Source organism: Lepidochelys kempii, chromosome 1 (assembly GCF_965140285.1).
Source record: "Lepidochelys kempii isolate rLepKem1 chromosome 1, rLepKem1.hap1, whole genome shotgun sequence".
Classification (NCBI taxonomy): domain Eukaryota; kingdom Metazoa; phylum Chordata; order Testudines; family Cheloniidae; genus Lepidochelys; species Lepidochelys kempii.
Genome location: NC_136380.1, coordinates 236,796,758 through 236,822,749, shown reverse-complemented (window position 1 = coordinate 236,822,749; position 25,992 = coordinate 236,796,758). Strand labels below are relative to the sequence as shown.

Sequence of the window (25,992 nt, the reverse complement as noted above, 5' to 3'; positions counted from 1 at the left end):
AGCCTTAGGTTTGTGAGTATATTTTAAGGGGTTGATACTGCAGTCCATGTTGCATGCAAAACTAAAATCGGTCCCCTTGAAAGGCACACTAATAGTCTTGAAAGAATTAATTGAACAGATACTTTTCAAGACTAGCAAAGTCTCTTAGGCTTTTGTATCTTTAGCTATAACCAGAGGGCGGGGGGAAAGCAGACATCTGTTTCTGGTGAATCAATCTTTTGGCTATAAAATCAGTCTTTAAAAATGAACTGTTTAGCAGGATATGATCTTGTACACACTGTAAAATAAGTATTGGCTCCCCAGGCAAATCTGTTAAATATTATCTATGACCTCATCCTTAAGTAACCTGATGTTTTAGCATTCCCTTAACATATGGGATAAAGTGCTCTTGGTTGAATCATCTAATCAGCAAGTGCTTTTGTCTCTTTATTTTAATTTTTTTCTTCTTGCTAGGAGTTGTGTATCCTAAATATAATTTTCCTATTGAATTTTACTTCAGGTACAATAGGTAGGCTAGTATTCATCCAAACTGATGCTCAGCACCTTACTTCCATACCTTTTGTTTTCTGAAGTTAAATTGCCTATCAATAAAATGATATATTTATTTAAATGTAGAAGTTTTGCTATTTCACGAACAATGGCATTCCTGGAACTTGCTTGTACCTAGGCCTAACAGTCTGTAAAATTGTGCATTTCAGCTTTAAAAAATTCCAGCCTGCAATTTTTCTGTCTTTTGTGGATATGAGAATAGTTATTCTTTTTCTGATGAAAGCATTCCTTTTTATCCAGATTTGCCCTAAAGTGATTTTTACCTCCCCCGTTTAAAGCCTGCTTAAAATAAAACAAAATTTGAGGTGAGGAAACAGTTACTTTATTTCTTTCTTGGATAATTGATCTTGAATGATTAATAGCTTAAGTCGAGGGTTTGAGCTTTTGGTGAAAAATCCTATGGAGAGCTAATGAGAGAGGAGAATCTTTGATAAATTCCTCAAAAGCCCAAACTGGTCCTTATTGCCATTCTTACCTGTTGTACAGTGAATAATTTGGTGAGTTTTCCGGATCATTTTTATATATGCAATGGAAAAACACTTGATTGGTGTGTTTGAGTGAAATGACAATTATGGCTTCTTTCCCTCTATCCCAAATATTTTAAAAATTGAAATAAAGTAAGCATTTTTGTTACTTCCATAGGAAAAGCACTGAGTGTATATAATATTGTAAGGTGCATATTCATTATGGTTGAATTTATTTTGCCCCATAGGCTTAATTGTAATTGCTTTTACCTGAGTAAGTCTGGCTTTATTTTTTTAAATGGTAGACCTTTACAAACTTTAACCAGGTCCTCAGGGTCCTACTGATCTCAAATACTTTAATCTATCAGGAATCCACTTAGACTTTTCATTCATAAAATGTGACCTGAAACAACCGCTTGAAATTGACAAACCATCGGATTATTTCCAAATTAGATCACCACCATCTTAATGATAAACCATAGCAATGTAGGTGTTTTTTTGCCTGCTGTAGTGATGTTATCAGTGTACTACTCATGTCATTTTCTTGTGCTGATCACCTAGTACAGTACACTATTTACCCATGATTGCTGTGGCCTGTGCCACAGCCAGTTCAGAAAGTAAGAACTGACAAATCTAACGTATGTCTTCACTTTAAGGGCTAGAGTCTGCCATATTAATGTACACTGAGTAGTCACTTATTTCTTGAATATCAGGGAGTAAGGTACTATTCAGTGTTCGTAAAGGTGGCAAAATCAACCCCTAGATGACTCAGACACAGGCATTTATAGCAATGTAAAAGTTAACAGTGCTGTTCAGTTGTGAAATTTGTTTCTGAATTTTAGTGTCTTACCTAAAGTTACTAAAGATAGGAAACAAGTAATCCCAGGCTGTGCCATCAAAAGCCACCTTGGCATCAAGCAGGATGGTAGAAACAGGGAATCTTTTTACAAGGTTAGGTTTATTCTAGGTTCCCAACATTTTCCAATGTAAACATTATTCCTCTTTTTTGAAAGCTCTGCTGCCTCTTGGTTTGCAGCAGGAACTTGAAATTTGGCAGGGGGATAGTCCAGGTGTGAGGGAAGTACCTGACAACATAAAAATCCATTCAGACTTTGTCATGTTCTAAGCAGTTGAAAATTGCTATTTTCCTCTATTCTGCTCAGTACATCTTATTCCTGGCTTACTGTCAAAACCCCTGAATATTCTGTTAGCCCTGTGCATGCATCGTCTTCTGGATTTGATGTAGACCTAAAAGGAGGAGAATCTGGCAGTGGCAACAGTTTACACCCCACCCCCATCAAAATACCCTTCAGCCTAGGTGAAGATGCCCTGATTTGGGGACCAGGAGACCATGAGTTAGTCTCTGCTTCTACCCACTAGAGTTAATAATTTTTGGTCCTTCACAACCCTTACTATTGACAAGGCCACCTAATTATATGAGCTGGGAGTAGAACTCATAATAGCTAATTTGGCAGGTCCACATCACTCAGCCACCTTTCACCTCGGAAAGAATCTGTCAAATCTAAATACTTTGCTGTTCTGTCAGTAAAATGGGGTTCCCCTTAGCCTGTGCACCTCATGCGGTTGTGTGTGATCATGTAATTAAAGACTTAGTGCATAAGTGCAAAGGGACTGAATTAAGTTGCAAAAACTACCTTAATTTTGGCATTTTCAAATTTTTTAGTGGTGGTCTTAGAAACTTTTAACATTCAATTTTTCGTATCTGTAATTATCAATGCTGTACCTATTATTATCTGTGAGAGGTCTTTGGCAGAACCTGACATCCATTTTCTCTTTTGGGTAAGTCGTTTAGTTTGGGTTCAATTGTGTAAGAGAGCACATTTTTAGAAAAAAAAAAAATTCACAAGTACTTGCTTAGGCAAAAATACTGGAATGTTGGTAGACCAAGAAAGAGAAGTGCTTATGGCATGGCATGTGCTTATTCTTCTACCAAAAAAACCCTTTGAAATTCCAATGAAAAAATCATCAGAAGACTTAATGTTGCCAGATGCCATGTTGACCTGATAGCAGAAAACATAAGATGGATCAAACATGGGAATCCACCAACACTGCAAGAAACAGTTCATTGTCCTGATGGATGACATGTTGATGCAAGCAGCCACAGAGATGCACATTTGAGTATTGGTTTGCATGTTTCTCAAGTGCCTTTCAGCCTGTATGTTTTCTGCCTCTAACAGCTGGGCTCCTGCACACCATGAACATTGCTATTTCTGACTGAGATACGTTAAATACATTCTTTTGTAAAAGTCAAACTTTTTTCATACTTCACAGATGGGTGAATGTAGGGCTAGGGGTTATTGTATCCCTTCACTTCTCAGAGATTTCATCAGATAATTCACAGCAAAGTAGGACAAAGTAGGACTTGCATAGCTTTAACCAGTGGCTTGTCCACAAGAACACTGAGGGTATTCATGCCTGCGCTGCAAAAAAGACTCTTAGCAGCAACTCTGAGCCCAGATCAACTGACTTGGGATCACAGGGGTCTCTCTATGGGGCTGAAAATAGCAGTGTAGATGTTCAGGCTCAGGCTGGAGCCTGGGCTCTGAAACCCGGCAAGGGGATTGAGTCTCAAAGTCTGAATTCCTCCAAAAGATGAGACTCCTCTGAAAGATGACTAGATCAAAGCACATTAATGAACTGTTAATGTATGTCACCAGGGTCCACATAGACCCTTAGAGTGCAGTAGGCTAGTGCAGGGTAGATTCACACGCCAGCTTGCTGCAAACTAAATATTTGTATAGACAAGCCCTTGTAACTGCTCTGAGTTTGAGTATTTTAACTTGTTTTTAGGAAGGAGATACAGTGGAGGAAGAGTTACAGTATATCCTACCAATTTGGTAGATCTAGTTGACCTAGCAGATGCATACTCATACAGAATTGCCTTAATCTTTCATTAATTCTCATAACTGCCCGTGTAGTTTTAATTTGTTTTGCTATGTTAATGGTCTTGAACCAAGAGAAATGTACCTACAAAAAAGGCTCAGTTCCACTCTAAAACTACACTGCAGAAATGGTTTATTTTCTTCATTTGTAAATCGTTAGTCTAGTTGAGCTAGCACTTGTGGCTGGGATAGGAGTTTGTGTCAGTCTAAGAAATTCCTTGTAAAAACATTTAAACTAGTTCATATATCTGCAGTCCGTCTGTGTAGGAGTTGTTACAACATATTAATAGAACTCCTTACCAACTGCTTGGTATTAAAAGGCATGATTCTACTTAATTTGTAAGCATTTCACCAGTGAAGTATTTGAAAAATAAATGTCCAGAATTCTTGAAGAAACTATAGGAATAATGGGTAAAACTTTCCAAAGGGAATTCAGTTTCTCAGTAGTTTAGGTGCGTATGAAAATTATACCCAACATGATTCGCTTGTGAAAATATTCTTAAAGTATTTATGGTTTAAATAAACTTCCGGAATGATGCTTAATATTTGTCATACATATAGGCCTAATGCTCAGAATTCAAGTGAACATAAATCAGTGTGCGTATGCAGTTACTTAGATTGCATGGAAATGGACACAATGGGCTGCTTGCACTGATAAATAGTATAATTGGTGATATGCATCTCAAAGTACTATTTGCACATGCAATTGTCAGTTGTGATACAAATTAGGCACACAGTTGGAAACTTAGGGCTCAAATGTCCCAGTGTTGAAGCACCCTTGACTCCTTGAAACACTAGAATTTAAAAAAGAAAATCATTAAGCTCTCAAGGTATACATTTCTATAACTTGTGTAATATAAATACTGTATAGCAGTTACAGTTTGGTTCTAAAAATATATATAATTATTCTGTGCCACAGTTCCATAGTCAGCAGATATTTTCCTCCTAAAATTAAGGAAGCCACAAGCATTTCCCACAAAATATACAATAGCTGAAATGACAACATACCAGAGAGAGGTAATTGATGTCAGTGACCATATAAAGTTTAAAATATAGAATAATGTGCCCATTATACATTGAAATGACTAGCATAGTGAATTATGAGCTAGACAGGAACATAATATGCTGCCATCTGAAACACTTTGGTTTGAAGTCAGTCTGGATTTTAAGCTGTTTGCATTCCAGAGGCTTTGATTCCTGAGAAGAGCCACAGAGTATGTGCTGTTCCAGCCTTTGGGAAATTTAATATCTGCTCTTCCAGTTTCTCTAGCTTGATGACAACCTGTTCAGTGGCCACTTACCATGATGGTATAACTTGGAGTTTGGATTGGTATGGATATTCCTAAAATAGAAAGAAGTGGAGGGGAATTCTTAAACAAACAAACAAACAAAACCTACTACTGACCATTTAAAACTGGCCTGGATTATTCTCCCAAAGACAAGCTGTTACATCTTATTGGTTAGACAATGGTCTCTTAGAACAATCTGGAACCCGTAATAATCAAGGGGTGTTTTTTCAAAAGCAAATACTTCAGCTATTACATTTTGTGTGTAGTTATGTTGTTATGCCATTCCCTTCTCTTTGCAGAGTAGAGAAGGTAACTGAAAACACACCATCTCGAGAAGTGAATAACATTTCAAATCACAGAGTGTTAATTAAACCAGAGGCACAGAATAATCAAAAAAACAAAGAAGTAAGCAAAAATGAAGAGAAGTCGTCTTTGGAAGCTGAAAAATATGGATTTCAGAAAGTTGGACAAGATAAACCCTTAACTAAAATTAATAGTGTAAAGCTAAATTCAGAATACAGAACCTTACCAGTGAGTGCACTTCAGGCTGGAAACTACAGACCAGTTCATTTAAATGGGTCTGAGAATAAAGCTGTCAATATTGTGGCGGAAACTGGAGATGGAGGACAGCACAATACAGTTCACGCACATATGGAGTCTGAACGAGTCATACAGAGAACTAATTCAATGCTTCAGTTGGAGCAGTGGATTAGAATTCAGAGAGGAAAGGGGCAAGATGACGAAACAAGAGGGTAAGCAATTTGATTATTTTTTTTAATTTAGATTTTCTGTCAAAATATCTTGGTCAGATTCTTTTTCAAGTGTGTAATTGACTCAATATTACATTCCCATAAAGTCCAATTTTTGCCTTAAAGAGGTTGTCATGCATTATTGTGCACACTGGTTATCTAGATACACAATCTAAGTAGATAGTAAGAGACGGTCTCAAACAGTCACTTAGCCTCGGTAAAAGTTTTTGTATTTAAATGGGCACTGCCAGCTAGTTTTTAGGCACAAAATTTAGGTTGGGGAAGAATATATGAAATGAGGTAAGATATGTCGGGGGGAAGGGGGAGTTTGGGGGGGGGGTATTTTGTTTTTACAATTGGCGTTGCTGGTGACTTTAACATTCCTTGGTAGTATTGTGTGTGTAAATATCTATTAATGCATAAAAACAAATTGAAAGCATTTGGAAACAATTACATCTTTTTTTGGGGGGGGGGGGTTTCAAATTGAATGAAATTCAAAGAGTAAACAGCCCCCATAAATGAAGAAGAGTAAATTAGGAATTAAAACAAAATGTTTGCTAAATTCAATCGTTGACTTCAAGGAATACTTAAAGTGAGACCAGGAAATAAGACAGATGTAAACTCCAAAAATACGCATATTAAACACAAACAAAAATATTGCATATTCCTGTTAAAACTTTGGCATGGGGTTTGTGTGCTTAAGAAGGAAATGTACAGATAAGTAGATTCTTGTATTGTCAATTTAGGTGATTACTGTGAAATGCACGGATTGTTGGAAATGTGATTTGCCTTCTCCTCTGCCCTTCCTTTCCATTCCCCTCTCCCATTGGTGGGGGTTCTGACATCAGAGGGAAATCATCCCTCTTTCTCCCCTGTCTTGTTTCTGTGTTCTTCCCTCAGTTGCCATCATGGTAGAATCAGTTCATTGGTGAGTAGTGGATTTGAACAGAGGTGGTAGGTAATTTATGTGGTTAAACAAGAGGGAAAGCACTGACAAAATGCATACACCATATGAGGAATTAGAATATTGAAAGTAGAATTAAGTATCTGAGCTGCATATTAAAGCTGGTCAAAAACCCCTCTAAGTGAACTTAGCCTGTATTACAGTGCAAAGTTTTCCCTAATGAACCATCAATATGCCTCAACTGTGACTGGAGGGAAGTGAGAAGTTAGTCTTGGACTATTACAATGCAAACTTCAGATGTAGTACACCTGGGGGAATTCTGTACTTGTGAGCTGTGCTCTGTGGGGTCCAGTGGCCCCTAGTGGCGGCCAGCAGCTCTGCAGCCCATATCTATGGAGGAAAAGGAAATTCTGTGCAAAAAACTAAGTCCTGTGCAAATTCTGCATACACCGAGGTGCAGAATTCCCCCAGGAGTAATGTAGTTAAGAATTTTCCATTCCAGCACAGAGAGTGGTGATTCTTTAAAACACTTGTTTTTAACCACTCCATGAGGAAAAGTCCCTGTTCGTGAAATTGCCTGAGCACTGTTTTTAAAAAGATTTTATACTATTTTTTTTAAAAAAAGTTAAAAAGAAAAGTATATCCTAAATTTTATCGTTTGGAGTTTGTCATGCAAATTCATCTAAATTCATGTTAATCGCTTTCTTTTCTACATATAACCATGCTTATGGCATAGCACCTCCAAAGTCTAACGGTGCATTCCAGTGATTAATCAGAGAACTTTAAAGTACCTCCGTGAATCATTGACAGTATTAAATCTTGCCGTGTTAGCAGTTGTTCTGCATGACAGAAGCATAGGGACGTCACTTTCAGGATGTCTAACAGGCAACTGCATTGTATGGCACCCTAAACATGAGTTTAGAATATTTATTTCTCAAACTTCTATTAAAATTTTTTGCTTTCAATTAAATTTTTATGGGAATGTCACTGCAGGAGGAATTTGGAGAGTGGGAAATTATGCCCTTCACATTGTAGGGAGTACAGAGTAAGGAGGAGGTAGGTTGACCTGAATAATCTTTGCTGGAATGTTCCTAAGATCTGTTCTTTGCAAAGCTGTGAAAGTTTACCTTACTCTGACTCAATTGCTATAGTTCTAGAACAGCCCCATCATTAAATATAATTGGTATCTGAAGGTCAAATAGTATTCCTGATATATTTGTGTTGCCAGTTGATCAATTTTAATTTGTACTACATGGAGTGACTATTAAACCTTGACATTTATCATGTTGTGTGTGCTTGGGCAATGAGAACTTAACACAGTTTTGTGATGTAATTAGATTTTTTTAAATTAGAATTAAAAAATTGTGTAACTTGCATCCAGACAGTGATAGTTGAATAGATGTTGTTTTTCAATTATGAACAAGGATAAAACCTTTTGGATTTCTCTTATCATTGCTCCAGTGCAGTATTATGTTGGCTGTATTCCAAAACACACTGATTTCATTGTGGAAGGTGTATAGTGGAAAACATAAACAAAACATTAACTGGCAGAACAGAATCTCCTTGAGCATAGAGATCATTTCTTATTTAAATGTGGATGAAATTGGTAGCACAAACAATATACTTAAAAATGAAGCTTGATGTAAAGCTGATCAGCAAAGTGGAATTAAAATTGGGCTTGTGCCCTTCTTTGATTTTTTGGGATACATAAAGGTGGCCTGAAGGTTTTTTTGTTGTTGCTGTTTTGAGAAAAGGGTTTATAGTGCTCCTTTTTTACACTAGAAATTCAGGTTTTGTCTAGACTAGAAAATTTCTGATTTGGAGAACTAGTGAAAAGGTGACATCACAAGAGAATGAAAGATGAGCTATTGAGAGGGGAAAGGAAGTTTTAATGTTAAAACTGTTTTGTTTTGTTTTTCAGTAAGGTTGGATTTTGTTGGTTTTTAATAAGACCTATTTAACTTCCATGACTAACATTTTGGAGAAGGGCAGCCTTTGTTTAAAGACTCAGCATCCTCAACCCTTTTACTGAGGTTCTTTTGAAAAAGCATCCATGAGACCTCCCAGAGTTTTCCAGCTAAAGCAGGGAAGACCAAACTTGATATTACTGTACTAACATTTCTAAGGTTAAAAAAAAAAGTCTTAAGGTTTTATATATATCAGAGCCAAAGGCACAAGCCCAATTTATTTTAAAAAAAAACAAAAAACAAACCCTTACAGACCGCCTCTATAAACTACAGATAAAATTTAGAATTTCAGGGTTCTGGGGTGTTTATAACATTTGTTAGTTTTGATAGTAGGTAAAAAGTTGCTTATCATAACAGTAAGCATCTGAAGAATTACTTTTTAGGAATACTTTTAAAGAGTAGGGTGACCAGATGCCCTGATTTTATAGGGACAGTCCTGATTTTTAGGTCTTTTTCTTATACAGGCTCCTATTACCTCCCACCCCCGTCCCTATTTTTTATACTTGCTGTCTGGTCGCCCTATTAAAGAGGAGCGGATACTCCACCATTATAGTTCTAAATAGCCCAAAGCACTTCAAGGGCAGAAATAATAGCACAACTATTAAACCCTGAAATTCTGTATTCCCTCCGCCTTCCCTTCCCCCTCCACCCCCCCCCCCCCCCCCGCGGCTGTCCTTTCGCATTCATAGTACGTTCAAACTAAAATCAGTAGATTGGGAGAGATCAGTAAATTTTCCATAGGACAGTTTGTGCAAGCCAGTAGATGTCCCACAAAATAGCTCATGTACACGATTTTTTTGTAAAAACATAAATTTCTCCAAAGAATATATAATAAAGGATGTCTAGACATTAAGAATAAGTTGGAAGGGGTACTGCATCTGATCTTGATTCCCCTTGCTGTTTATGTTTTTCTCACTGGCTGTGTGAGAGATTTACACAGAGGGGACTGTGACTATTCAAGGCAACCAGGAAGACTTTTGAACAGCAAAAGTTTTGTCAAATAATCATCTGAAAACTGAAGTTGTCCAGTCTTCTGTTACATTAACTGTAGGTGTTAAAAGTAACAGTAGTAGGTAAACATTTTCGACAAAATAGTGATTCAGCTAACTGTTCTTACCAGGGCCACCTCTAGGTTTTTTGCTGCCCCAAGCTCCAAGAGCACAACTGCCCAAGCAAAACAAAATAAAATAAAATAAAAATGATGGCCGGAATGCCACCCCTGGAATTGTGCCGCCCCAAGAACGTGCTTGATTTGCTGGTGCCTAGAGCCAGTCCTGGTTCTTAGTTGTGAGAAATGTGTGTGCCAAATATCTGCATATTTGTAGTCTTCGTTACAGAGTACACTCTGAGTATATTCTTAACCAAAAGATTAGTCCCATACATAGTTTTGGATTCCTCTACCCTATATTTTGAAGAGATCACTTAAATCTCCTCCATTTTGCCATTTTCCTCTATACTCTCACATGAGGCAGTCTAAGGAAACCATTAACCGTACTCTTTATGATTGAGGGGCATTTTTAGCCTTGAGCTTGTAAGGCGGTGCTTTTTGTACATATAGGTCTGAGAGCACTCTGTAAGTCACAGGATTGAGCACGTAGAAAGCATATCAGCAAGCTCTCTCCCCATTTAGAGTAAGTGAGTTAACTTCCAGACTGGAACAAATCTTAGATCCCAGCAATAATCACATGCAATGGAGACATTCCCAAAGTTTTAAAGAGTTTTTTTATCTTGCAGAAGTTTTTCTATAAATTGAAGATTTTGTGGGTCATTTATAATGCCAGCCATAGAACTGTTCCTGCAGCTCAGCAGTTTACATGATGGATTACTTAACTGCACTTGTCTCGTGCTGCCCATGAGGCATCTTGCTTTGAGTAGAGGTTTTGTGTATCCTCATAACACTGACAGCCCAGCTTTGGGTTTAATCACTGGATTGAAAACCAGGGCTTCATTTAAGGATTTTTTTTCTAGTGCTAATAATTAGTAAGAAGTGGTGGGTGTTTAAATCTTCTGAAATTCCAGAACTTAGGAACAAATAGTGGGGGTAGACTTTTTTAAATTACAATTTTTCATACGTTAAAATACAAAAAAAAAATTACCCAAATTAGACTGGGTTTTCAAAGACGTTTAAAGGAGCCAAGTGCCCAATTCCCACTGAATGAGAGTTGAAATTCAATGGGAGATGGAACGTCTAGCTCCCTGGGATTCCAAATCCACTGGAAAGTATAGGTAAGGGGCATTTGGATGTGTTGTATTGAAATACAAAGAAACTTTGAGTGCTTGTTCATGTCCATTGCATGCTAGGTGTGTGCATGCCATGTGCAGAGATGCGGGAGATGTTTTTCCGTTAGTGGTATCCATAGGACTTGGCCCTAGCACCCTCTGGAGCCCACACACATGCGCTGGTATGAGGGGCGCTGCCAGCTCTGCACCCTCTTAATTCCTTCTTACCACCTGTGACGGTTACTTGGAACCACCTCCTTGTTCTCTTGGAAGTCTTTCCCAATGGTTTGGACTCTGTAGTCTAGTTTATATAGTTTTTGCAGTTAATGTATTTAGTTATCAATCAGCATTAGTCTATAGAATGTAAATAGTGGTCCCAGTCATCGAGGGACATCATCCCAGGGACTGGGAATGCCCCCATCCCCGGGCTGCAAGCCGGGTACCTCCTGCGGCAAGCCCATGCCAGTGAGCAACCCGCATTTGAGCTGTTTTAAGTCCATCAGGGAAGCTCATGTTAAGAAGAAAACTGGCAACTGTGCACGTGGCATGCGCACACCTAGCCTGGAATGGACATGAGCAACACATCTCGAAGAACAACAGTTAGGAAAGGATAGTGACTGTTTTTTGTCTTTTTCATAATTACAGCAGTGCAAATGCACATAGTTGGGTGTAAGCAAAGAGGATGGTCTTGAGAAGAGACTTGTTTGGAAAAACTAACATTTTTGTATACGATTAATTTACCTATGTACAAAATGGGGTAATACTTCTGGGAGGTTCTGTGGATTGATTCATTGGTATTTGTAAAGCACTTTAAAGCAGTTTCCATCTGTGGTTCTTGCAAAGCATTATAGATCATAGTAAATGTTCAAAATTATTTATTTAGTTTAACTTTTCTATATTGCATGACTGAAAGGTAAATAGTTACTACAAACACATTTTTTTAATACTTATTTTGTAAGGCGCTAATTATGCTTAGGTCTTAACGCTGTTTTTAATGTGCCCTTTGCCGTAACCCACTAATTTTCAGTTCCAGGACCACAGTTAGTGATTCAAACAGTTAAAAGGCTCTGATAATAAGATGTTTAGTGCCTTTCACCTCTATGCTGTTAGTTTGAATTTAGCCTACTTTATGTGTGACTGGAAGATACCAGCTCATGCCTGTTCCATGTCCTGAGTGAAATGAGTTACGCGTTATTCTCCTTCTCACTAGAAAAGTGTCAACATCCAAAAATCGCCATTACAAATGGCATTAAATCGAAAACATCATGACAGGTCAGACTCCTTGGTCCAAGACTAACTTCTCACTTCACTCCAGTCACAGTTGAGGCATACTGATTGTTCATTAGGGAAAACATTGCATTGCCTGATCTGTCACTGAAGGACTTCAGTTTTCAGAACTGTTAATCTGGTATCTAATTAAAGAAGAGTTTAAATTCACACACAAATTAAAAAGTAAAAAATAGCATTAAAATTATGTTGTCTTGTAATACAAAGAAATAATTTGTTGTTTGTTCTGATTGGGCTGATTTACGTGAATGGTTTATCTAAGATTGCAGAATATAATTGCATTAGATAATTATTACCATTTTTTCTGCCTTATTCTAGCCATAATAAATAAATGGTTTTGATATCATTTTGCAATTATCCGCTTTTATAGACAGTCAGTTTTTGCCTGTTGATTAATTTGTGTTGGAACAAACAATATAAGATTTAATTTTAAGTTTTAAAAGCTTGAAACTAAACTATTCACCTTGCAGGTTTGAGCTGAAATAAAAACAAAATAAAAGATCATAGGGTTATGTATCCCAAGTATCTGAAACATCTGTTAAAGTTTATAGGAGTTGTAGGTGCACCTCTCAGGAGCTGACCCAGAAATAGGTAGTAAGTAAACTGATGTAAAGATTGGATTTGTATGAAATATTGGGTTGAATAATTAATCCAGTCAGTGAAGAGATCCAGTTGTATCATATGTAATATATTCATTTGGCATACTTGATTTTTCAGTAGCCTTTACTGTTTCCTTCATAAGATGGAGAGCATAGATCTTTTAAAATGTGATGCCTATAGTATCTGAACAGATTATAAAGTATTATATCTAAGAAGCGTGGAAAAGAAATTAGATAACTTTGTATTCCCATTATAGCAGTATCCTTCACTATTAATGGAAAACTCTTGTTTCAGCATAATTTCATATCAGACGCTACCAAGAAATATGCCAAGTCACCGACCCCAAGTTGCACCCCGTTACCCAGAAGGCTATAGAACCTTGCCAAGGAACAGCAAAACAAGGCCAGAGAGTGTTTGTAGTGTGACACCATCAGTTTATGACAGGACCATAGGACCAACAACAGCTGAAGAAAAACGGAGATCCATGCGGGATGACACAATGTGGCAACTCTATGAATGGCAACAACGTCAATTTTACAATAAGCAAACAACTCTTACTAGACATAGTACTTTAAGTAGCCCAAAAACCATGATCAATATTTCCGATCAGGTGATGCATTCCATTCCCACATCACCTTCCCATGGTTCCATAGCTGGTTACCAAGGATATTCCCCTCAACGGACATACAGATCAGAAGTGTCCTCACCGGTGCAAAGAGCAGATGTAACAATTGACCGCCGACATAGGACGCATCATGCTAAGGTGAAATACTTTCCTTATACATAGTTAATAAGCCAACTTATTTCCAGTTTTCTTCTTTAAATAGAAAGCGTTCTTTTACCTTGAACCAGACTTTCCATGTTACTTTGGAAAGTTCTGCTATTGTGCATCTATCATAATGTAGGCACAGTTACATGCCACTGTTTTTATGAAAAAATAATTATGATGTGAAATGTTTGTTTAAAAGAAAAAAAATTACTTTACAAAGTCAGGTGTAGCCTGTGTAAGTGATGGGAGACGTTATTTTCGTTTAGAGGATGGAGATGTGTTCTCTTAATGGCACTAAATTTAACATTGTATAACATACTCTGCATTGCTGTGAGAGACAGAAAGCAAGTCAATATTCCCATTAGTCTCCAGAGTATCTTAAGGGAGTGCAAACAGGTTTCTGAAGAAAAAGGGCATTTGGAATTTCTGGGATTCTAATCAAGGTTCAATCTGATTTTTGGAAATGATAGTAATCTTTCTCAGCTTTCTCTTCAGAGCACTCATGGTCCTTGCCTATTTATTTTTCTGACCTTCAGCCACAAGTTAGACTAACTTTCTAGTTACTGTTAATTTATCCAGTGAGATCACTACGGAATGGCAGAGCCACATGCATATGACCTCAGGGACCCTCCGTATGTCTGTTAGCCCTTTCCTGTTCAGGGTAGAGGGAATAAGCTAGAATCCTAAAACTAGATCCCCAACATGCCTTGGTAGACCCACTAAATTATGCTATGCACATTATTATGCTCAAATAAATTGGTTAGTCTCTAAGGTGCCACAAGTACTCCTTTTCTTTTTGCGAATACAGACTAACACGGCTGTTCCTCTGAAAGCTATGCACATTGTTACTGCAGTTGAGAGCTCCTTTTAAAAAAATCATGCTGTTGTAAGTAGGATGTAAAACTAACCATTTTCCTGCCCTACACTATGGTAAAGTGCTCAAGGATTACATTGAAGCTGTTCCTTGAACTCTAACCCAGGATTCTTTATGAAATGTTGTGGTTTGCTGCAATATTGAAGCATGGAAATGCTTTAAAAAACTTTAAAGATCTTCAAATTGCTTTGTGTGTTTTCCCCTTTGGGATTGAAATACCTCCAACCAACAAAAGAGCAGTTTCTTTCTGTTTTGAAGTCCATTGCCCATTACTGCTTTAGAAATTTAACTCAACATTTTATGTAGCCCTGAAAAAGAGCATCATAGTCAAGTGCACACAGGACATATATTTCTTATATAACAGTGTCTAAAATGAGTTTTCAGTTTACATGTATAATACATTTTACTAGTATTATATATTCAGTTCTTTTTAGCCAAGTTAATCTAGAAAGTGCCATTCATTGTCATCTACTGATTTTAAGTTTTCAGGTTATTTATTTTGTACTTTTTAACATTAAGCTAAGTTTATTCATAAAACCTTTAACACATGGCTAATTCCTTTTTAAAAAATGTACTGGTTAGGGGACTGAACGGTTTAGGATTGATAGTGCTGAAATACTATATTGAATCCATGTCAGCCCCATAGAGATCAAAAGCTATTTGAACAAAAACCTTGAAATATTTCATGATGTAGATCAAATAATTCAGTGATCTGTCTAGTTCTCAACAAAAAGTGTTTGTTTAAAAAATACCACAATGCTTGGTCCCAGCTTATTCTTGCTGGAAGTCTAAGTGGAAGGGCTATGAACTGAAAGAGCCATGAAGGCTGAACTACCTTCTCAACTTTAGAAGCGATCCTTCCAGGGCATGGATTCAGGCACGCCAGAGGATTTGAGTTGCTTTTGAATATATTTGGTAGACCAACAGAGGACTTCATTATCTAATGCTGTCATTCTGGGTATGTCTTTACTGCAATTAGACACCTGTTGCTGGCGGGGCTGTTTCATTGCAGCATAGGATTCTTGGCTCAGGCCGAAGCCCAAGCTCTAAGATCCTGTGAGATGTGGGAGTGTCTTTGAGCTTGGGCTGCAGTCTGAGCCCAAATGTCTACACTGAAGTGAAAAAGCCCCACAACCCGAGCCCTGTAAGCCCAAATCAGCTGGCACAGGCCAGCCATGGGTTTTTACTTGCAGTGTAGACATACCCTCTGGCACGTTTCATAAGAATGAAATTGACTTGAAAAATTATATTAAATTCCTATGTAACCCTCAATACAAAAGACTTTGGCAGACAACCATGGATTATAATATGCAGTCTTGTTTTTCCATAGCATGTCTTTATGCCTGACAGAAGGTCGATGCCAGCAGGTCTGACTTTACAGCCTGTTACTCCCCAGAGCCTCCAAGGCAAAACGGTGAGTGGCACTTTTATTTAGTACATCATTTTTTATTTTAGAACAATCCATAAAATAAAATGTGACACTGCAACATTTCTGTTTGTAGAGCTTGTATTAAATGCAGTCTTCAATTACCAAAGGCTTCCAAACCAAGTTGATTCTGTTTGATAACATTGAGGATTTGCAAGAACAGGAGTTTTAGTTAAAATTTTCTGCCAGCAAATATGATTATCTTTCTGGAAAGAGCTTTCATTTACACATTGAGTATCTTATTTTGGAAACATCTAGGACAGTGTCAAGTTTTCTATTTTAGGATTTTTTCAACATGCATTTGACAAAGAAGTTGCCTCTTCTGAATTTTTAAGAATGGTACAGTATATATGTGTTCAGTAAAATAATGTGCTCTTATTCACCTGTATAGAGCATTCATCTTTGTAATAGAATTAAGACTTCTCTTTCATTAGATATTTTCCATTAATGGTGATGGGTCAGTGTAGTATTGTCAATTCCAAGAGCCTAAAACTCATAAGATTTGTAAAGTATGTTTGAACTCCCCTTCCCTATCCTCAAAGTTTGAAAATTACAGGTTGAAATTTGTACCTTAAATCCATATGTAATGTCCCCATGTATAGTGCAGGTCCCATTTCCCATTTGCACTTGTTCTCTGACTCCATTATTGCCCTCCTACTGCCCAGAGCCCTCCACACCAACCCCAGCAGGCTGCTGGAGCTGCTTCTTTCTTTCGTTGGACTCTGATCACCAACAACTTCCTCTTCTTACACTGTGGTGCTGGGGTGAGGCTGCTGAGCTGGGTGGGAAGCAAAGGGTTGTTCTTTCTGTACTTGTTCCAGGCCTTTGCCTGTTATGGGCAACCAACGGGTACTGTAGGCAGCAGCCATGGGCAGCCAAAGGGAAAAACTGTAGGTGGCTCTGGAAAAATACTGAGCTGCCTGTATTATCACAAGAGCCCCCAGAATCTGTCTGATTTACAGCACTCACAGTAATGTCACAAGGATTGGCAACGCTATAGCTGATATTGGGAGTTGGAGCAATCTATTATGCATTGTGCTGCTCTAGGATAAGACAAGTATGCACAAACCAAGGATTTTAATTAATATACCATAAAAATAATTTATTTACTTTTTAATTTGGAAATTATGTTCATACAAGACTTCTCACAGGAAATGTTTTCATCCCTGAAAATATCAATTTCTTATGTATTTACTCTACAGAGATGTTACTGCCTTCAGTTTATTTCTGTGAATGTGGTCATGCAGAGAAATTAGTTCTGTTTAAAATTTAATTTTTTACGTGAAAATTTCATTGGGAACACATCTTAAAATATATTATAGTGACCTAAATCCTCCTTATATATTTGCTGGAAATAATACTCAAGTTGGTACTGAAATGAACAGTTAGAAAGTGCAAGATTAACCATTATGGAACTTGATTCTTATATTGTGTTTTCCAGTGAAAGCTAGATAGGATTGACAACTGAAGTTATACTAAAATTATTTGCTCCCTCTAGTGGACTTCTGCAGTATATGCCCACAGTTGTACTGATGTGTGTTTTGATCACGAAACACACACATGAGCTTGTTCTCTGACTCTTGTTCTGTGTTTCAGGAAATGGATAGTAATTTTCAATAATATAACCTCATTCTACATTTTCTATATTTTTCCTCCCCACTTCTTGATTTGGAAATTTTATGAAAACAGAGTAAAAGTTAATCTACTGTATTCCTGTGTGGTTTTTTTCCTACTTGAATTCAATAACTGTGACGACAAAGTCAATTGCTGTGTAAATAATTGACCTCTCATTATAAGACTTACTTTAGGTGGGGAGTAAGCAACAGGAGCAGGTGAGCTGTTTACAAAACAAAGGTCTGTGCTTTTTTGCCAGTATTGCTAATAAGAAAAGAGAGGATCCTCAGAAAATTGAACAGGGAGAGATGTTCCTAAAAATAAGGCTGTTTGAAATTATGCACATAGTAGTTGCACATGACTATTCTTTCCAAATAATCACTATTTTTAAATGTTTAGTGAGAGCCTAACCTATAAATTGCTGGTGGCTTTAAAGGTATAGTGTCAAGGTATATTTATAGATTAGTAATTTTGTTATAAATCCTTGAGGAATGGAGAGGGACAAATTCTCTTTCATGCTTCTGACACTTTCTTCTATGCCGTATGCTTGTTTTGATGGTCTTTGGTTAGTCTCATTATTTAGTAAAACAAAAGGGCTTTGAAATATGTCCTAGGGGAGAAAAAAAACACATGCAGAGGATTACCAAGGACTTTTAAAACAGATAAAAGAGAAAGTAGGTCACATTCTGAGCCTACCAACCTTGACAATGTTTCTTTTAAAATAGTTTGATTCAGTAAAGGGTGTAAACTTTAATATTTCCTCCCCACTCCTTTTTGCTATTGTATAGACAATATTTTCCTGGGGGTTGGAATATCTGGTTAGTGGGTCTTGCCCACATGCTCAGGTTCTAGTTGTTCGCCATATTTGGGGTCGGGAAGGAATTTTCCCCCATGTCAGATAGCAGAGACCAGGGGGTTTTTTTGCCTTCCTCTGCAGCATGGGACATGGGTCACTGGTCACTTGCAGGTTTAAACTAGTGTAAATGGTGGATTCTCTGTAACTTAATGTCTTTAAAACATGATTGAGAACTTCAATAACTCAGCCAGAGGTTAGCGGTCTATAACAGGAGTGAGAGGGTGAGGTCCTGTGGTCTGCAAAGTGCAGGAGGTCAGACTAGATAATGATGCCTGGTCCCTTCTGACCTTGGATTCTATCTTCTTCCTCTCTTATATTGATATGGATGACACTTGTAGCCTCCACTGTTATAGTAACCACATGGATTTTTTTTTCTCCTGCAAGCTCCTAACCTTTGTGCCCCTTGTACACAAAATTCCAATTTCTACCATTTGAGGTTCAAGTGCTCTGAATTCTATGTTGACCTTTTGTTCTAAGTTCTAGGGAAGCTGTTTGGGGAAAACATTATATAAGTTCTTTAAAGGAATTTAACACGTGTTTGGCATATTAACAGTTAACTGTGAGAAGATGCCTTTAGTTTAATTAAGTGTTGTTCAGGACACCAGTTAACCTATTCTCCACTCTTTGGCTTCTCACACTGCACTCCTTCAGCCAGAGGAGCTCACGCTGCTGCTAATAAAGCTGAGACGGCAGCAAGCTGAACTGAGTAGTATCCGGGAACACACACTAGCACAGCTCATGCAACTAAAACTTGAGGCCAACAGCCCAAAGGTCAGCTATGAAGTAATGTGTGCTATGTACCATCCTCACTAGCTCTGAGCCATTCATTAATCAAAGTTTGCGTTATGCCATTAGTGCAAAGGTCTCTGGTTAGCCATGGATGTAAATTAGAATACCATTGTTGCCTTGCATATGTGATGTTCAGCTATTAACCCTTTGAGTTCTTAATGCAAAGCTTGAGAGTACATTACTGAATCAAAATAGGGGTAGGAACACTTCCAAATGTATTGTTTCCACAAAACTGGAAGCAAAATTACAGGCTCTGTACATTGATCAGGTGAAATATACTAAAATAAGTAGTGGTTGCCATAAACAAATGTATTATGGTAGATGATAAAGCGAATTTATTTTGATTATTTGCCTCATCTCAGGTGTGATTTGTTTTCTATAATTTGTTCAAAACTAGGACATTCATTAAAGCTTATAAACTTATCAAAGGGTTTATAGTTGCTATGTAGTCATGTATAGAAAATCCACATGCACGTACTGGTTTTCTGTGTGTATTAAGAAAATTTTTACTAAATTCACATGAATAAAGAAAGGAAATTACAAGTTAATACGTCATCAAACAAAGGTATACCTTTTTTGGTATCTTCTTGCTTCCTTGTCTAATTTAATATGCTAAGCTTTTTAAAAATTTACTGTGGTAGTTCATAGTGAGATTTGTAGGAAATTTTAATTATCCATTTTCTCTTAAGTTCAAAGCAGTTTGTATACAAATGTAACATTTGTTTTTAATTAAATTGAAAGATCACTGGCTAGTTTAACTCTTTCCAAACTGACTTTTTTATATGTTCTGCACCTTCTGTCCCTTTCCTTTATCTTCTTGACTGCTGCCTGCTAGAATGAGATTCTTTCACATCACCTTCAAAGGAATGCCATATATTTGAATCATCAGGTGGGATTAGCAGCTTTTTCTTTGTTTGTCTCAGTGTGTGTTCGTGCTATTGCCAAATTTAAAGATGCTAGATATTTAAAGATGTTTTCTATGAACTGGAGTTGGGTATTTTATATATTACCTTATGTACATATCACAAAAAATCTTAAATGTTATTGAAAATTGGATATAATGAAATAATAAGAACCTGAGCATTAAATTTAAACCAGAATGTAGTTTTAATTCTCAGGTTCCAGTTTATTCCTGCTGTTCATTGCTTCCTGTAATGTAACTAAAATTTCCTCAACTTTTTATCATAACCAAACTCATCAGAAATTTCCAAACTGACAAGTGTGACAAGCATGCTATTTCATAGAGAACAGCTATTTCTGATTATTTTAGTGTGTTCAGAACAAAAAAAACTGAGATGTTTCTTCAAGATATAAATTTAAAGAGGGACATCACATTGGATCAAACTTGAAAGTACATTTTAAACATAAGGCAACTTACCTAATTTGGTTTTTTGCTAAGTTGTTTGCTCATGAGTTATGTATGAATAAGATGTTACTCCTTCATAACTCAGTTTTTTCTTCTGCTGGATTTCAGAGTGAGAGCATAATGCTGCATTTGACAACAAAATCTGTTGATAAAAGAAACAATCGGGCTTTTTGTCTTCAAGACAGGATCAAATGAAATGTGCAAATGGGTTCTGCAAGAGAGCTTTTTAAACAGAATGATGAGACCTTTGATAGAAATAGCAGAGAAAATCATAACAAGTACTTGAAAGGAAATATAGGCAAATAGATGTTTAACTATTGTTTTCTTACATGAAAATCTCAAAACTGATTTTCAAACACTGCATGCTGCATTTTGCATCTTAAACATTACACTTAATGCAAACAATTTCCTGATTGTTTTTGCACCTGGACATCCTATGCATTGCTGCAGTAGTCAGGACTTCATTGAATTGTGTTTAAAAAAACCACCACCACCACCTTCTGGCTTGATTTTTCCATCACCTTGCACCTTGGGTGATCACTTATGAATGCAAATTGAGAGCAAGGTTGCATTCAAGATGAAATGCTACCATTCTGATTTGGTCGTGATTTACACTCATCTTGCACTCAGTTTGCATTGATGTATGTTGGTAAATGACTACCTAAGGTGTAAGGCGGTGGACAGTCAGAACCTCTGTTGTTAGTTGTGTTAGACCAAAGTACATTTCATCCAGCTCAAACGTTTCCAGCTTTGATTTTGTTATTGCTTATACAAGACATTAAACTACTACTTACGTTCCATTTTTTAATATTATTGGTTGGTTACAGGGTTTGTTCAGTGATCTGTCAGTGTGATATTCTGATTTAAATAAAGGAAATGGTATTTACTGTTTGAGGGATAGTAAAGCAGTTCTTTACTTGCATAGTATGTCAAGTAAATACTGATTATTAGAATTCCAGAACAAATGTAATTATATCATATAAAGCTGAGGATTACAGAAATACCTACTTCCACATTTGTTGAGTTTCTTATAAATTCATTTAATGCTGGCATTTAAAAAAATAAACCAAGTCTCTGCAGTAGATCAAGGAAGTGGCTAAACTTCACATACAGTAAGAAAGAGGCAGTTAGTATAAAATGGGATTCCCAGTCATAAAACCATAGGGCATAGGGTTGGAATAAATGTTCTGGGCCATCTGCGCCATTCTTGTCCCCTCTCCCTTTGCACTAGAACAGGATTGTCCCATATACTAAATAAATTCCGTAAGAGATTGTAATCTTCTTGAACACCTCTGGAGCTGGTGTTTCAACTATTCCCTTAGCAAATTAGTCCATTATCCAATTGACCTTATTTTTAGGAGAAAAAAATCCTACTACATAGCCTAAATTTTTCCTAGTCTCATTTCAGGCCAATGTGTCTTCTTTACAGCATCTTTAATTACCTTGAATAATCTTTTACCCTCTTGGGTTGCTGCATTTCAACTTTATATATAAATTACACATTTCCTTTTTTGACTAGTCTGTAATTTCTGTATATAAAATTCCCTAAACCTCTCTTCATGGTTCATGTAGCTGCACTCCAGTCCTTTTATCTTGGTCACCCACCTTTTGGATTGTGAGGAACTCAGAACTGTACATATTACCTACTGCCTTCTAACCAAGGCTGGATTGCAGAACTCCACTCTTCTCAGTACTATGTGGAAAACCTTATGTATAAAGTAACCTATGGTGATTGCTGAGCTTACACAATGAAATATTGCCTGTGATTGTGATTAATTTCACAAAGCCCAAGAAATCATAGGAACTTTTTTTTTTTTTTTTTTTTTTTTTTACTAGAGGGCAGTTCTTTATACTGCTGTTTTCCTTGGAGATACTTATGATTTGTTACATTATAGTTTTGGATTTTTATTTGCTGTAGTTTTAGGTACATAAGAACAGTGCAGCACAAAATTGTCTCTAGATAATAGATTTCCTTGAAGTCTCATGGCCAGCAGTTCAGATCACCAGCAAACACCACATCTTTTAAGAGGGGTTGAACCACTCTTGTGGCTGTGGTATTCAGGAAACATCAGAGGAGCCAGACATGTTTGCTGTCTTTTTTGCAAGTGCCCATTTGGGACACCAACAGGGATCATATTTGCTTGCCCAGTGGATGCTCTTTTACGAGGGCAGCAGTATAAAAGTAATCATTTCATTATATGAATCCAAAGGATTAGTTATCTAAGTGTACTACTAAATCCATTTCCAATGGCCTCTTTATTGCCCTTTTTTTCCTGACCATGCTCACACTGAGTAGTAATAGTAACCACAAATGGAAACATCAAAATTTCAAATAAAGACTGTGTCCACAACACTTAAATGTTTTATTACACCTATAAATGGATGTTTTGTTAGAACCTGCACCCATTATCAGAGGGCAATTCCATAAACAGGTCTTAGAACTTAATTGTAATTTTGTTATTTATTATGAAAATCTCCTATAATTACCAGCTATACTTTCCAGTGAGATTGAGCTATGTATTTTAGGGTTTGGTGCTGGGTCTCATCACCAGAGTATATGAGCACCTCCCAGATTTATTAGATTGGCATAGTGACATACCTGTTGGACTGCATGAAGTCTTCTGTCTTCTTCCTTCTCTGACAGTAGGAATTTCTCCACTGAGAGTTTTCTTGGATGTTCAGCAGATTTTAGTTAGGCTTATAGTGTTGCTCTGTATTCTTTAGTGTTATGGCATCAGAGTATAATATACTCACAAATTTTAAATGCTAACTATTAGATGGATTCAGCTGCTTTAATGTGTCTCTCATTTAGGTAGAAATTGTTCATTGTTTCTCATTCTGAGAAACTTTCATATACCACACCGAGTATAAAAAAAAGCATAGCAAAGAAAGACATCAGTTTTGGGGATGGGTTAGTGAATTACAGGAAACAGCAGGCGTATCTAAGATAGGATTCTTGAATTCTATTCAGAGTTCTGCTACTGACTTGCTTTGTGGCATCAGGCATTTCATTAAACCATTTTGTACTTTAGCTGGCTTATGTGTAATACTTTTGTGACTGGGGTCCCAGGGGAGCGGGTCACGCTGAGGTTGCTCAATTAGGGCATACCCCAAAGAATGGGGCAGACAACCCCCAGAACTGGTGGTTATTCCAACACTTAGATTCACTCAGCCAGCACCAAAACAGCTTTTACAATACTTTATTGGTTACATAGAAGCCAAAACACAATTCCCTTAAATCAACCCAGCCTGGGGCACCCAAACAGCAAAGTCAAATATGATGGGGATTACTGAAAATCTTGTTCATCATATAAAAAGTTGTGCACACATTACCTCCCAAGTTAATGAATACTTGAGATCATACCCAAATACACGCTTCCACCAATTCTTATTAACGAAACTAAAATTAATTAAAGAAAAGAGAATGTGTTGGTTAAAATATCGGTATACATACAGACATGAAGACAGTTCTGAGATCTGTTTCATAGTAGAGATGGTGTGCTTTTGAGTTGCAAAGAGTGCTTAGAATTAGTCCATAGGTTTTGTCCAATACCAGGGTGATTCAAATGAATTTGGAGACCTCAATCTTGTGGCTCGGTGCTTCCCCTGGTAAAACGTGAGCAGATTTGATATGAACGGATCAGGTCCCAGGAGTCCTTTATACAGTTTCTGGTCAGCATGCAGTCCTTGGGTGAACAATAGGCTTTTGACGTAACCTTCTGTTTCCTAACCTTCACCAGTAATTAACTATATGGGTTAACATAAGGTAATTATCCATTAAGCAGTTTATAGACCGTTTACCACAAACTTTAAAAAGACATATCGACAATGACCCAAGTTCTGTCTAAATGTTGTTTCATTTGGATCTCTGAATTAACAGAATACAGCCCTAGACAGGAACCGTTTGGTTACATTGTTAACCTCTAACAAGACATAGGTAAACATAGGCTACTACAATCACTATCTTCTTCCAATTCTTTAACAATACAAGTTTACATTTTAAAGCGCTAGACTCTCTAACATGGAATGGCCCTAATTATATCTACATACTTTCCTAACATGTCTCTAAAGGTTGAATCTGGGTCAATTAGCCTACAAGTTGCTTAACCCTTTTTGGCCACGTGTCACAACTTAAATTAAAATTTGTAAAGAACTTTGTATCCCCCAGATAAAACGAACTATATAAATGCACTATTACTACTGTTATGGTGCAGCTGTTCTGTAAAATTTTGTTTCCATAGCACTCATAATACAATTTGAATCTGTTTTTATGTTAGTACTGTGGCTAAGTTGCTGTCTTACTCAGTTTAGGCTCCATTTTGCTCTACCACTTCTGCAGATAATTGTACTGCATATCTGTGGGTTAATATTATTTATAAAAATGGTAGATTGAAATTGAATATATATTATATCACCTCTTGACAAATAATGAACATTTAACGGTCTGTCAGTTAAAAATATCATTTTCATAGGGATATAAAAATCATTTGGTTTCTGCTGGAATGGCCTTTTGGTCAGCACTTTGCAGTGTTTTATATAGAGGATTGCTTCCCAATTGTTGACCCTCCAGCTTCTTTAGGGACTGGGATTGCTGTTGAGCAGTGACCTTTCCAGTCAAAATTATGGAGTGCTGTTAACCTCCACAGGTAAAAATGCGGTAGGAGGTCCCCCAAGATACAGTAAAAAGTTGTGTTATCTGGCACTTTACCATCTGGAAACCTCTAGAAATGGGCATTTCGGGATGCTGGATCCCCTGCCCTGCCCCAAGCACTAGCGCTACAGCTTCCATTGGCCAGGGACCGCGGCCAATGGGAGCTGTGGGGACGGAGGCAGCACGCAGAGCCGCCTGGACATGCCTTTGCCTAGGAGCAGCAGAGACATATCGCTGCTTGCGGGGAGCCGCCCGACGTGAGTGCCGCCTGGATCCGACGTCCCAAAACCCCTCCTGTGCCCCAATTCCCTGCCCTGAACCCCCTCCCACACCCAAAATCCCTCCCAGAGCCTGTGCCCCGCACACCCTCTTGCACCCTAACCCCCAGTCCTGAGCCACCTCCCTCACCCAAACTCACTCCCTCTTAGTTAACCGGAATTTTTGACTTACCGACTTCCCCCATTCCCCCAATATGCTGGATAAAAAAGCTTTTACTGTAGTATTAAAATTAGAGCTGCCTGGAGGATGACAACTCAATTTCACAATACGTTTCAAATTTTCAGGATTTGTTTTTGTTCTGTGTTAGAACAAAACCAAAACCTTTCAAATGTCTTCACAAAACAGAATTGTGTTAAAACATTTGTTTTTGGATTAAAAGATCAATCTTTCAATTCAGTTCGCTGTCTCTGTCTCTCTCTCTCTTCTCTCTCTGTCT

At 37.4% G+C, this 25,992-nt stretch overlaps 1 protein-coding gene across 28 annotated transcripts in view; it reads left to right on the top strand.

Annotated features, from left to right (window-relative positions):
* Window positions 1-25,992, top strand: part of PLEKHA5 (pleckstrin homology domain containing A5) — a 273,038-nt gene that overhangs the window by 190,128 nt on the left and 56,918 nt on the right. For 14 of the 28 annotated variants that reach the window (XR_012155733.2, XM_073318738.1, XM_073318781.2 and 11 more), the window contains 5 exons: window positions 5,505-5,957; window positions 13,227-13,695; window positions 15,906-15,989; window positions 19,123-19,242; window positions 20,096-20,149. Coding sequence is in view for 27 of the 28 variants with exons in the window: in XM_073318738.1 (XP_073174839.1) it covers window positions 5,505-5,957; window positions 13,227-13,695; window positions 15,906-15,989; window positions 19,123-19,242; window positions 20,096-20,149 (1,180 nt within the window). In the remaining variant the exon portion in view is untranslated. Of the gene's footprint in view, window positions 1-789; window positions 855-5,504; window positions 5,958-13,226; window positions 13,696-15,905; window positions 15,990-19,122; window positions 19,243-20,095; window positions 20,150-25,992 lie in introns of those variants that run through there. The other 14 variants (XM_073318772.1, XM_073318822.2, XM_073318796.2 and 11 more) reach the window with 4 other exon arrangements.